Source organism: Quercus lobata, chromosome 9, assembly GCF_001633185.2.
Source record: "Quercus lobata isolate SW786 chromosome 9, ValleyOak3.0 Primary Assembly, whole genome shotgun sequence".
NCBI lineage: Eukaryota > Viridiplantae > Streptophyta > Magnoliopsida > Fagales > Fagaceae > Quercus > Quercus lobata.
In genome coordinates this window covers 13,779,263-13,792,597 of record NC_044912.1, presented here as the reverse complement: position 1 = coordinate 13,792,597, position 13,335 = coordinate 13,779,263, and the positions used below count along the sequence as shown (strand labels likewise).

The 13,335-nt window shown below is 35.8% G+C and overlaps 1 protein-coding gene across 1 annotated transcript; it reads left to right on the top strand.

Annotated features, from left to right (window-relative positions):
- The first annotated feature begins 1,286 nt into the window (after window positions 1-1,286).
- LOC115960240 (cleavage and polyadenylation specificity factor subunit 2) lies at window positions 1,287-13,037 on the top strand. Its single transcript, XM_031079034.1, has 18 exons — window positions 1,287-1,535; window positions 1,616-1,784; window positions 2,749-2,845; window positions 3,597-3,723; window positions 4,094-4,212; window positions 4,942-5,036; window positions 5,142-5,293; window positions 5,496-5,553; window positions 5,665-5,772; window positions 7,336-7,588; window positions 8,389-8,573; window positions 9,709-9,801; window positions 10,928-11,026; window positions 11,653-11,784; window positions 11,871-11,915; window positions 12,004-12,171; window positions 12,419-12,493; window positions 12,651-13,037. The coding sequence occupies exons 1-18, from the start codon at window positions 1,387-1,389 to the stop codon at window positions 12,750-12,752; spliced, it is 2,226 nt and encodes a 741-aa protein (XP_030934894.1). The 5' UTR covers window positions 1,287-1,386; the 3' UTR covers window positions 12,753-13,037.
- The last annotated feature ends 298 nt before the right edge of the window (window positions 13,038-13,335 follow it).

Here is a 13,335-nt window from a genome sequence, read left to right as displayed (position 1 = left end):
TCTCTTTGCTCGGGGCCTTGGCTGGCCTTTAGCTCTAGGAGAGTTAGCTACTCAGCCAAGCCCCTTGAGTTTATCTATACGGTTAACGTTACCAAGCGCCTAGTTTGTTCTTTACGAGGAGTTTTAGCTTTTAGGGGAATTAGCTCCTCAGCCAAGCCTCTCGTCAAGAAACGTAGCCCCTAGTGAGATTTTATACCTGAACTCTATAACCAACGGTTAGAAATAACAGAGGAACTGTTTCAACCTACCACCTGCGCCAACACGCAAGCCTTTCCCACAGACGGCGCCAATTGTAGGGTCACGATTCGTGGCGGACCGTAACAGTGTCGGGTTCGCACGTAAAACGGCCCTAACAATATCATTTGTAGAGCGTGGGTTTGAAAGGCTAGGCCTTGATCGATAGGCGATGGGTTTTTCATGGCGTTCATACAAGGTTAAACGATCGTCACCCCTAGAGTACTTCTCCTGGAGGTGGGCTGGGAGGCTCTCGTTTTTGGCCATTTTTCCCAGCCCCTTCCCAAAGTTACTTAGTTTTCCTTTTATACTCGCCTGTGTTCATTATCCTTCATCCACGTGTAGGGTCAATCTTTACATGGCTGATACTTATCCCATCAGTCCATCCCCCAAAGTCGTTGGGGGTGGTTGTAAGAGCCAAAGAATGCGGCCCTGTCGGGTTCAGAACATTAAATGACAATAACAGCAGCTTTTCCTGGATATTTTAGATCTTTCTTCCATGTTCCAGTCCTATACCGTTTTTACCCTTCCCTTTGGGGGTACTGTGGGTCTGCCGAGGACTGAACTACCCTCGGCGGTACCCAAAGGCTATTTCGTTGAACTTGGGCCATAATCCTCCTCGGCTTGGGCCTTTGGACTCTCCCTGGGTAGATGGGCCTGGCCCATAAATCATTTGTGCCCCACAATAATAATAAAGCACACTTGAGAATTGAGATGCACCTTATTAAACGAGTTTTTTTTTTTTTTTTTACTTCATTCATTTATGATTTATCCATTCCATTATATTTCTTTATGAACTCCTCTCTAATAACAGATTCTAAGATAACTTTATTGAGAAACTTACTGAGGATGTGAACAGTGGCCAATATCACCCAATTTTTATTCACAAATTAATCACAACTTCTAATCATGAAAAAAAGAAAAAGAAGAAGTGTGTAGATATAAATTATTTCCAATTTTCCATTCCACACAATTACTAAGCTCATACTAAACGACGCCGTGCAAACACTGTGTAGGCTTACTATAGGCTATACTTAAAAAACCTTTCAAAAAGAAAAACGCTTGAAAAACGACACCGTCCTCCTCGCTTCCCCGCCGATCCCTCCTCTTCATTCCTCAGAGCTATAGACAGAGAGAGAGAGAGAGAGAGAGATGGGAACTTCAGTGCAGGTGAGTCCACTATGTGGAGTGTACAACGAGAACCCACTCTCATACTTAGTCTCCATCGACAGCTTCAACTTCCTCATCGACTGTGGCTGGAACGACCACTTCGACCCCACTCTCCTCCAACCTCTCTCCAAGTACCATACAATCTCTCTCCTCATTCTCTCTCTCTCTCCCTCTCTCTAAAAAACCTCATTTGCTGATTTTGCTTTTGCAGGGTAGCGTCGACGATAGACGCGGTATTGGTGTCGCATCCAGACACGCTTCACCTCGGCGCGCTTCCTTATGCCATGAAGCAGCTCGGACTCAACGCTCCGGTTTACGCCACCGAGCCGGTTTACAGATTAGGTCTTCTCACTATGTACGAGCAGTTTCTCTCGAGAAAGGTGAACCTTTTTTTCTTCCATAACTCGATTTCTTTGAGTACTGTGTATTATTGTAAATTTTATTTGAAATGTGATTTCCTAGATATATAGTGTGATATACTTTGATTGAATGTATCTTAATTGCGTTATTAACTTGATGAGGGAGTAGCTTTAATGGTGGGTTCTAATTAGAAAAGTCTCTTATTCCTGAATGAGCAACGCTACCTGAGGTCAAATTCCGCTTACACGGAAAATGTACATTTTGGTATCTTTGTCTGCTAGTAATGAGTGACGCCAAAGGTTCAAATCCTATAGTATCTAATTATATATAAAGAATAATTTAATGTTGGCCTTTTCTGCGTTCAGTATATATGATCGGTCAAGATGTACATAAACAAATGAAAATTTGTGAATTTATTACTTAGGATGCGTTTGGGATTTGAGAAATAGTTAATTTATTTTACTTTTTAGCTTATTTTTGCTCCTAAAGTGGGTCCCATTGCTCCAAAAGTCAGCTTTTAGCTTTTTTTTTTCTACTTTCAGCAAAATAGGCAGTTCCCAAACGGACTCTTAATCTAGATAGTAGAGAAGCTTGGGTTAAAAATTAGAACACTATGCTATTTATCAGGAAAAAACGAGAAAGAAAATCTGCACTCACAATGTAAGTCATGAAATAGGAACAGAATGACTTATCTGGTTATTTTTTGCAAAAATTGTTCTTGGATTGTTCTCCTTTTAGCCTTTAAATCATCAATCATCAGTCACTTTAACTGCCTTTTTTTGCAACACATTTTTTGTTGTTGTGAAGATTGTATTTTCTTTTATCAAAACCAATTTGTGCATTTAACTTTTTTCCTTGAGTTCTCTTATTCTGATTTGTGGTTCTTTTGGAACTTCCATCTGTTTGTTGCAATTTTTTTTTTTTTTGGGTGTTATGTGTGCTGATAAGTTAATTTGGTGTGTAATTATATCTCTTCTTTTGCAGCAAATATCAGAGTTTGATCTGTTTACTTTAGATGATATTGATTCTGCTTTCCAAGCTATGACCAGACTAACCTATTCTCAGAACCATCATCTCACTGGTATGCATTTTTAGTGATGATCTGTGTTCACTTTTGGGGGGTTATACATGTACATTCATTCTTTTCTCTTCTTTCGAGTTAAGTGATTTGGGTGAAAAAAAAAAAGGAATTTACAGGTTAGGGTGTCAGTTTTCTGCCGTCTGTTCTACAAAGCTTTTGATGTACATGTGGTAGACTATGAGAATCGATGCTCTGTATGGACTTGTACCTCGTGAGTACAATGATGTATCTATAAAGTGAATGGTGTTTTAAGTTAAAAAAGGAGAAGTTATATTATCAATCCATAAGGCATGAAAGTTTTAAGCATGTCCACTTTTGGAATGTTTTCACATTTAGTGTCCATTTGGGAACAGCTTATCTAGCTTTTTGCTGAAATTTTTTTATTGAAAGTATGCATGCTAAAGTATACTTGTATCTTGAAAAAATTTGGAAAAGTGAGAAAATGCTGAAAAAATGGGGTTTTAAAAAGCTATACATAAAAGCTAAAAGCTAAAATCTAAAGTTGATGCCAAACAGACTCTTAGAGGGGCTTCTTCCCTATTCATCAATTTTGATATGGATTGAGACGATTGGATGCTAAATTGGGTTGGTCATGTATACATTATCAGTGGAATTTGGATGTGACATGTATTTTAGATGCATTGATAATCTTATTTTTGCCTCCCTCCCCCTCCTCTTGCTTTCTCCCCTTTTAATTAAAATTTTTTTTTTTTTCCTTCTTTTGTTTTTGGAATTATTATACTAATGTTAGGCAAAGGGGAGGGAATTGTGATTGCTCCTCATGTGGCTGGGCATCTTTTGGGAGGTACTATGTGGAAGATAACAAAGGATGGTGAGGATGTCATATATGCTGTTGACTTAAACCATCGCAAAGAAAGGTACATCTTCCTTCCAACAATTGCCATAATACAATATTCTGGTAGAGAACCACATTCCAGACAACTCAATCCAAAATGTGGTACATTTCATCCAAATACACTAATTTTGGGAATTGAAAATTTCCTTCTTTGTCTTTCATTATTTATACTTTAAAAAGTTGATATTTTAGGTTAAATTAACATCTTTCATCTATCACGTTTAAGTCTAACCCCATCATTCCATGTGGTGGTGTGCTACATTCCCATATTGTTCCATATACTACAACAATTTGCTTCATAGGTGACTTGGACCTTCATTCTAATTGATTTTACTTGTTTACACTTCAATAAAGAAATAGGAAAAAATACTTATTGGTGTGGTTTTTATCAGGCATTTGAATGGAACTGTTCTAGCATCTTTTGTGCGGCCTGCTGTTCTAATTACAGATGCTTATAACGCTCTGAATAATCAGCCTTATAGACGTGTTGAAAAGGAGAATGAATTTGGAGGTACCATATTCTTATGATTTTGAAAGTTTTCATCCACCTTTATGTCCCATAATTTTTTTATTCTAATTTGGTAAATTACACATGCACCCATTGGGTCTTGAACTCACGGCCTCACCCTCCATCCCATTATTCTATGAGGAGGAAGTGCTAGTTAAGCCATTGGTCATTGGCATTTTTAGATCCTTACTTTTGTTGGCTGTGTTGAATTTTGGTATTTCCTGTAGAAAAAATATATGCACATGCATAAACACTGATCAAATAGTTGTAGATAACGTATGTGCGTGGGTTTATGATTGTTATGCTACCTTTTATGTGACTGGTCTATCATCTTTCTCCAGCCCTCTGTCCTAATAACGGGTTTTTGTCAATGCTTTTAACAATCAGCCTAATAGATGCGAGAAAAAACAATGTATTTTGACAAACGTGTTGGTTTATGATATAATACATGTTCCTCCCTGTTTTTATAAATTTTTTTAATGTGTAATTTTCGTTTTTAATATTTCAAAGTTATACACGCATGCATGAATGCCTAGCACATAGTCATTGATAACAACTATATATTTCAAGATTATGTTCCTCTTCCCACAAGAGTGGACAAAGGGTGAGGTTGTGTGTTCAAAACCCACCGAGTGCATGTGTAACTGACCAGTAAAAAAACTTATATATTTCAAGATTATGCTGAGGAACATGGTTTTTGTATTCTTATGTTATCTTGCTTTGTTTATTTAGAAACCATAAAGAAAACTCTAGGTGCTGGTGGAAATGTATTACTACCTGTGGACACAGTTGGGCGAGTATTGGAGCTTATTTTAACATTAGAACAGGTTAGTAGGGAATATGCACTTTTCTAGGTCTGATTAACTGTATAGTATTCCTTGTACAATTATCATTCAGCGATTTTTGATGTTGGGCCTTGGTCATGGTTGCAGTATTGGACAGATAAAAGCTTGAACTATCCCATCTTCTTTCTTACATACGTCGCATCTAGCACGATTGATTATGTTAAGAGTTTCCTTGAGTGGATGAGTGATTCCATTGCAAAGTCTTTTGAACAGAATCGTGAAAATCCCTTTCTTCTTAAGTAAGTTGCTATTTCTTAATAAATTATTTTCCTAAGAATATTCTGCACTTTGATATTGCCATTGCTTTTTGTGCAGCCTTAGATTTTATTTTCTTGTTTTCTGTGTACTTAAAGACAATCTAAAATATCTGAATAACTAAACATATAAAATGCAGCTTCATATTCTTGGGTAATATTTCTTACAGGAAATTTTCATTTGCAGACATGTCAGATTTTGTATTAGCAAGAGTGAACTTGATAATGCTCCAGATGGTCCAAAGGTTATACTGCCTCTGTATACATTAACTTCGCTTTTGCCCACTATTGATGGAAATGACACATACATTTTATATTCTTAGCCACACAAAAAAGGACTTATACATTTAATGCAGGTTGTTCTAGCATCCATGGCGAGTTTGGAAGTGGGTTTTTCACATGATATATTTGTCGAATGGGCAACAGATGCCAAGAATCTTGTCCTCTTCACTGAAAGAGGCCAGGTATATTTTTTAGGACCTTGGATGTTGACTTGTCCATGATAGGCATTTAAGCTGTTTACTTATGAAAAAGAATTTTGAGTTGTCTTACACTCTCTGAAGTTTAGATATTGATAACTAATCTGGAATTTGTCCTTGAAGCTAATGCTGTGATTGAGTTTGCGTGCTTCAATTTGTTATATCCAAACCTGGAATTTGAGAATTCACAATCCCCTGTCATTGCAGCTGTGAAACTTCTAATTCTGCAAACACAACGAAGATTGTGTTTGAGTTCATTCCCATTTCATTTGTGCTCTATCCTTTTCAATGAAATCATACTTTCATGATATCTCCTCCCCCTTAAAGAAATCGAACTGTTTTGCTCATGTAGAATTTACCATGCATGCTAGGTCTTAATTGATGCTGCTGCTCAATCTTAAAATGTTAAAAAAGTAAACAGATGCTTTCATGGAAATCCACAAGGATGTCATTGGCTTTTTTAACTTCTTGGGTTGACAGTTGGCTACACAGGTCCTTATTAGTCAAATGCCTCTATTGAGGTCGATATCTTCTATATGTATCCCAAGCCATTGCCTAAATCATTTTCTTTTGTTTATTCTATTCTTGCTTTGGTATACATTTGACTTAAAAATTTCGTAATTTTGGCCTTATTATGCGTTGTAAACACTTCCCAACTTCTTTCATCTTGCCCTTCAATATGGTTTGTCCTCTTAAACTGCTTCTGTTGTCATGGTTGATCCATCCCAGATCTAGAATGCAGTTTTCACAGCCTTGAGGACATCAGTTTTAACTATTTTCTCATTACTAAGCCTGGCTTTTCTTAGTTACAACCTTTAGTCCTCTTAAAGCACCTTTTTCATGACCTCATCATATAACATCCCTGTTCTAGTATTTTCAGTAAGACCATATGTTTACGCAGGTGTCATTGTGCTTCTTCTTGAATAATTTTGTTAAGTTTGTCTGTGGGCAATGTCCATGTGACAATAGGTAAAGAGATATTTGATCGTCTGATTCCTTCATATTAAAATATTCAGATGTATTATGATCCTTTAAAGTCAATATATCACATTTGATAACATTCCTCTATTAAGGATTTCTTTTATTGATGGAATGGGATATTTTTCACTATATTGCATAATGCTCTATAATTCGTTCTGTTCAAGATTTAATGAACTATTGTGGTTACTGATATTATACCCATGTGAATGACAGAATCTACTTTCTTAAGCCTTATTTGAATTTATTTTCAGTTTTCAGTAAGCATTGGGAGTGAACTTTCTATCCTCCCCCCCCCCCTCCCCCCCCTTTTCTTAATTTCGTTTTTCTTTCCACTCGTTTGCATATCTATTGTCTTTTCCATTCTTTATCAAGAGTATTTTTGGTAAATCATGCCATTTTTTTCTTTTGACCTAATCTAGTAAGTTAATAGCATTCACTACTCATGTACATAACTTTTAAGTATGATTTGACTGCTATTTATTATTCCAATTTCATTGCAAAATTATCTGGAAAATCTTTTTCTGTATTAAAACATAAATGTACTGACACCTTACTGTGAATATGTAGTTTGCTTCATTAGCTCGTATACTCCAGGCAGATCCACCTCCAAAAGCTGTTAAAGTCACCATGTCCAAGAGGGTTCCTTTGGTTGGAGATGAGCTAATTGCTTATGAAGAAGAGCAAAACCGAATAAAAAAGGAAGAAGCTTTAAAAGCTACTCTCATCAAAGAGGAGGAATCAAAGGCATCTCAAAGTGCTGATATTAATGCGAGCGATCCAATGGTTATCGATGTTAGCAAAACACTTGCTTCACCAGATGGTATGTACCAATAATTGCAGTTCCCTTCCAGGGAATGAGTGCTTTGAAGGATTATTCTGAGGATCCTAGATAATCCCCTTGTAAGGCACATGTTCTAGTTCAAAATGAACAGCAGCGCATTGTTGTTGCTTCTGCTGTTGCTATTCTTGTGGGTTTATATAATACGTATATGTGTGTATATTTGTTTATATATCTTTATGTGTAAAACTGGATGATATCTTAGAAATATAAGTGTGTTCTGTATGTCATTGGATGGATCTGCTTTTATTTAATTGATTCCTAAAAGTAATAAGTTCCCATTGGTTTGATATATAAATCAGAAGACTAAAACCATTTGCCTCCCTTGACCTTAAACTAGTTGGATGTAGAATAATGATATAATGATTTCTGCACTTGAAACTTATTGCTATCGATGAAAGTATACTCTTTGTGCACTCATGCATGACGACAATAATGCTATCATCATCTATGTACTGACTTCTTGAATTTTTCTGTACATGACGAGAATAATGCTATCATTATGCATGACAACAGTAATTCCTCATCTCCTCAAAAACTTATAGCAGGCATCCAACTACCATTCGAATTTGTCCATGAAATTTCTCGCATACGTTTTTCTCCTGAAATAGACAAAATCTGGTTTCACCACCATTTAGTCTTTGTTTGGTGATTCTTGACGGTACTATTGATCTTGTGCTTACGGATTATCCCGTATTCTAGAATTAGTTGATATCTATTTTAGAGTAACATTGTACCATTTTTCAGTGCGAATACTGAGTTTTTCTGACTGTACCCTGCAGTGGCTGGTCAACACAGTGCTGGGTACCGGGACATATTAATCGACGGATTTGTTCCTCCATCCACCAGTGTTGCCCCAATGTTTCCCTTTTACGAAAATACTTTTGACTGGGATGATTTTGGGGAAGTTATAAATCCTGATGATTATGTAATCAAGGATGAAGACATGGACCAAACAGGAATGCATGTAAGTTTCTATTTGTGAGATATTCCTCTTTGGTTGCAATGAAGCTTGACATCGGAGTGGTATACTTATTTGCTGATGTATTTTTTTAGTAAGTGTTTATTAGTTGATGTATTTCACTGGGATATCCTTTCTACAAAAGAATTTCCTTATCTTGTATGTTTTTTTGATAAGTACCTTAACTTGTATGTAACATTGGGAGTTATAATTTTTATTCTTTATCTAGTACTTGAGGGAAAGGAATTCTTGAATACTTGTGCCCCTCTTAGTAAGTTATTTGGGTATGAGGATGATGCCTTAACTTCTGTTGCAAAGTGCTAAAAAATTTGCTAATAAAAAAAATTGTGGAATAGTTGCTTGGTAATAACAGTAATGCTAGGACCAAAACTAAAGCCACAACTTGTCCACATGACAAGTTGTGAGTGCTGGAGTTGTGGATCCACCACTCACAATTCGCCACGTGGGCAAGTTTTGGCAAAATTGGTCTTAGCATTTTTGTGGTAATAATGACCATGTATCCAAGATTGATTATCATAGTTGTGTCCTGGATAAAAGAATCCTAAAATGGTTCTTATTTAGCGTTAAGGAAACTTGCAATTTTGGCAAGTGAAATGAGATTAGAATATAGAGTTCTGGAATAGTCACAAGACTGAAGTCTTATAAAAAAAAATAGTCACAAGACTGAAGTGATGGCTGTACCAATTCTGAATATCTGGACGGCTTAGAAAGAAATGAGGAGATCAAACATGGTGAGGTTTGCAAAAAGTGAAGGTGAAAAACATGGACAGTCATATACTAATTTTTTTTCTTAGAAAATAAATCTGAAAACTGTATGTTCCTTGAAAGGTAAGAAAAGGTGGAGTGAAGGAATCCGTAGTTTGACCTAAAAATTAATGCTGTTTGATATTTTTCAGAGAAAGAGTAAGTAGCATGAATTAACAGTTTTTGCCAGGGTTCCATGCATAACTTTGTGATTTTTCTTAAATATTATCACCCATATGTGTCTTTCTTTTATGGAAATGATTATACTACCATCTCTGCTTCATTTCATCAATATTTTAAAATGGTGGATGGAGAATTGTGTATATTATTATGCTCAAGTCTTATGGATGATTATCATATTTCTCATCTATCTCAGGTTGGTGGCAATTTAGATGGAAAATTTGATGAAGGCTCTGCCAATATGATCCTTGACACAAAACCTTCAAAAGTCGTGTCTAATGAATTAACAGTAAGTTGAACTCTGGCTTAGGGTTGTATGAAGGTTTATTTCTTTTCTCGTCATGCTCAGATTATATCTTTGTGGATTTTTCACATAATTGTTGCTGTTTTGATATTCTACAGTGTGCATATGTCATTACAATATACTTTGACTCATTTCTGTTCTAATTTCATGCGGTTTCATGTGGTGTCTTTAGAGGGAGAGAAATAGTAGATGTTTTGAAGATATTGAGAGATCTATTCCGGAACTCAAGCTATTCTTTTTTAGAACTTTATTGGATTGGTTGTTTGCTTTGCAAAAACCCCTTGTACACTCCCTGTGTACTAGGGTGTTCCTTTTTGATATCAATAAAACTTATTACTTATCAAAAAAAAGAATTTCATGTGGTTTCATGTGTATAAATGGATTTAAAAAATAATAATAATAATTATGGTCCAAAAAGTGATTCTGTCTATTTCAAACCTTTTTCTCCTTAAAATAATCATTATTACAGTAAAATGTGTTTCCCTTCTGATGGTGTCATTTTCTTGCTTGTAGTTTTTGTTTTCTTTCTTGTTGGGGGGATGGTTTTACAAATTTTAATATATATTTTTTAACTTTTAATTTCTTGTTCTTCCCTGTAAATGTTGGTCTTTGTTAATGAAAAATAATGGTGCTCTCTTGTAATTCTATAGGATTGGTTCAAATGTGCACATTGTCTATTTGAACTCTCTCCTCTATGAAGTCGAGGAGAGAGTTCACATTATTTTACTTATTAAAAAAAATAGTGGTGTTCCTTGTTTTAGACATTTTTTGAATTGAGGAATAAATTTATTTTTCTGTTTTTGCTAATATATTGTATTTTTTTTAATATGAACAATAATAAACTTTAATGAAATTGTACTTAATATGGTGACATGCTGTCTTAAATGGTGGACCTCATTTAAGAATTTATTGATGTAAGAGTTGTTGCTATGTCTTTTGCCTGTTTTCTTAATAATGTGGCTCTGAAACTTGAAATGATGGACAGATTTACTTCTGGACATAGGGCCTCTCTCAAGTTCTTGATGTGATGTTACTTTGTTGTTGTGGTTTCTTGGAATTGGCTATTCATTGAAATTATGTTCTAAATTGGTGATGACATTCTCTATTTCAGGTGCACGTGAAGTGTTCGTTGATTTATATGGACTTTGAGGGCCGTTCTGATGGCCGATCTATTAAATCAATTCTCTCCCAAGTGGCTCCCCTGAAGCTTGTAAGAATGCTTTCTTATAATTGTCAGTTTGCTTCTTAGTCATGAGCTCTAGTTTAAATGACTCTTCTTCACCTTGCAAGATCAAATGTAAGGGAATACAACTTTAGTTTAAAATTCATTGGGTGCATGCATAACTTACGAATAAAAAACTAATTCCCTAATTATCTTTCAACTTTTGGTAGTTAAGGCCAAACTTTTGTAGTCTACATTGCTTGGTATCCCCTATTCATTTTGAGTATGCTAGTTTCAGATGATTATGTGATCATGGTGACAAATATATAGCACTGTTTGCTAGTTGCCATGCTTTCATGAACACAATGCCTTCTATGTGGATGTCCTCTACTTATTCCTGAGCAATGCAAAGTTTCTCAAATGAAATTGAGTTTTCCAAAAGGGGACTGACATAAGACATGCAAAGCTCTAGAATGGTAGGAAAGTGAGAGAATTTATTTTGTAAGTGTTATATTATTGTGTGAGTTATTGCTGTTTTATCTTTCTTTTCAGATGATTCAAAAGTCATTCCATGTATTCTGATTTTTGGATCCAAGTAGAGATCTTTCAGCACTTGCATGTGGAGGCTTGATCAGCTTTGACTTACCCTATACATATACTTGTTTTTCCTTAAGGTTCTGGTGCATGGATCAGCCGAGGCCACAGAGCATTTGAAGCAACACTGCTTGAAGCATGTTTGTCCGCACGTTTATGCTCCTCATATTGAGGAAACGATTGATGTCACCTCTGATTTGTGCGCTTATAAGGTATAAGTAGAGACATATCTGTTTTCTATGTGGACCAGTGATTTCAGAAACCTAAATTCGTCATATTCTTGTTACGTGAAATGCAGGTACAACTTTCAGAGAAGCTGATGAGTAATGTGCTCTTTAAGAAGGTAAGCACATAGTAGTCTCGTGTCTAAACAATATCATAGCATTTATATGTGATCTCCCTCAGCATGTCTGATGTAAATGCAATCACAGCTTGGAGATTATGAGATAGCCTGGGTTGATGCTGAAGTAGGGAAGACAGACAGTGGCATGCTGTCTCTACTTCCCTGTTCAAATGCAGCTCCATTGCATAAATCTGTTCTTGTTGGTGATCTTAAAATGGCAGATTTCAAGCAGTTTCTCGCCAGTAAGGGCGTCCAGGTACAGTTCCTCTGCTTGGGTGTCATTTATTACCTTGTATTTCCCTTATGAGTCTATGACACATGCGATAAATGTGAGCCACTTGATAATCAAGAACTGACAGTTGGTTTGCCCATGTTTGGTCCGTCAGTATAGAAATATGGTAAATGGAATTATCTTATGTGCTAGAGCCAAAGTAAGGAAAGATTTTAGGCCGGTATGGAATGTGCTTGATAGAGGAAAAGATTATAGCTTGTTAACTTTACAGGTTGAATTTGCTGGTGGGGCTTTGCGATGTGGGGAGTATGTGACAATACGCAAGGTTGGGGATGCAAGCCAGAAAGTGAGTGATTATGCTTTACACTTTTGTTTTTGGTTGTGCAAGGGAATTGAACTTTCTTTCAAGCTAGTATCAGTTTTGAACTAAGACAATTGCAGGGCTGATCCCCTTTTCCTGTTTGTGGATGAAAAGCCTCATTAGTAAATCGTCTTTTTTGCAGGGTGGTGGTTCTGGTCTTCAGCAAATTCTAATCGAAGGCCCCTTATGTGAAGATTATTATAACATCCGGGATTATTTATATTCACAGTTCTTTTTGCTTTAAGTCTAGATTTAATACCTGTAATCCCATTTGGCTAAAGCTCTATGTGAAATTGGTAGTTCTTCCTATTCTGTGCAAGCGCAATCTAGTTAAGTATTTGTAAATGTATCATGCAAGCGCAATCAAGCCCTTCTTTTTATTTATTTATTTTTTTTCAAATTTTAAAATTATGTATTAGTCTGAATAGGTAATCTCCTTCCTTTTTTTTAATACCAGAATAGGTACTTTTAGTTCATTTGTGCGTGCAATTACTTATGAAAGATGAATTAAAATTGTGTTTTTACTCTATTCATTTTCGAGTACTAAAATCTCCACTTGAGCTTCTGTAAAAGCGAGCAATTTGTAATCTTTTTACAAAACCGCTCAATGTTTATGTTCCCTTTCATCATTCAGTAATGTTAATTTGTGGCTATCTATTATTGTTTACAGTGATACACTATTTAATATGCGATCCACTGTATCAGCTATCAGTGTACGATACGACTATCATCTCAAAAAAAAAAAAAAAAAAAAAATGTACGATACAACTAAACCATTTCAAGTCTCTCCTATTCTGACAGAAATTTAATATAGGGTAGGCAAGAAG

Excerpts from the sequence above, each read along its gene's own strand:
- LOC115960240 (XM_031079034.1), top strand. The coding sequence starts at position 1,387 with ATGGGAACTTCAGTGCAGGTGAGTCCACTATGTGGAGTGTACAACGAG. Across the intron at positions 1,785-2,748 it reads AGCAGTTTCTCTCGAGAAAG|CAAATATCAGAGTTTGATCT; the intron begins GTGAACCTTTTT and ends CTTCTTTTGCAG. Across the intron at positions 12,172-12,418 it reads TCGCCAGTAAGGGCGTCCAG|GTTGAATTTGCTGGTGGGGC; the intron begins GTACAGTTCCTC and ends TTAACTTTACAG.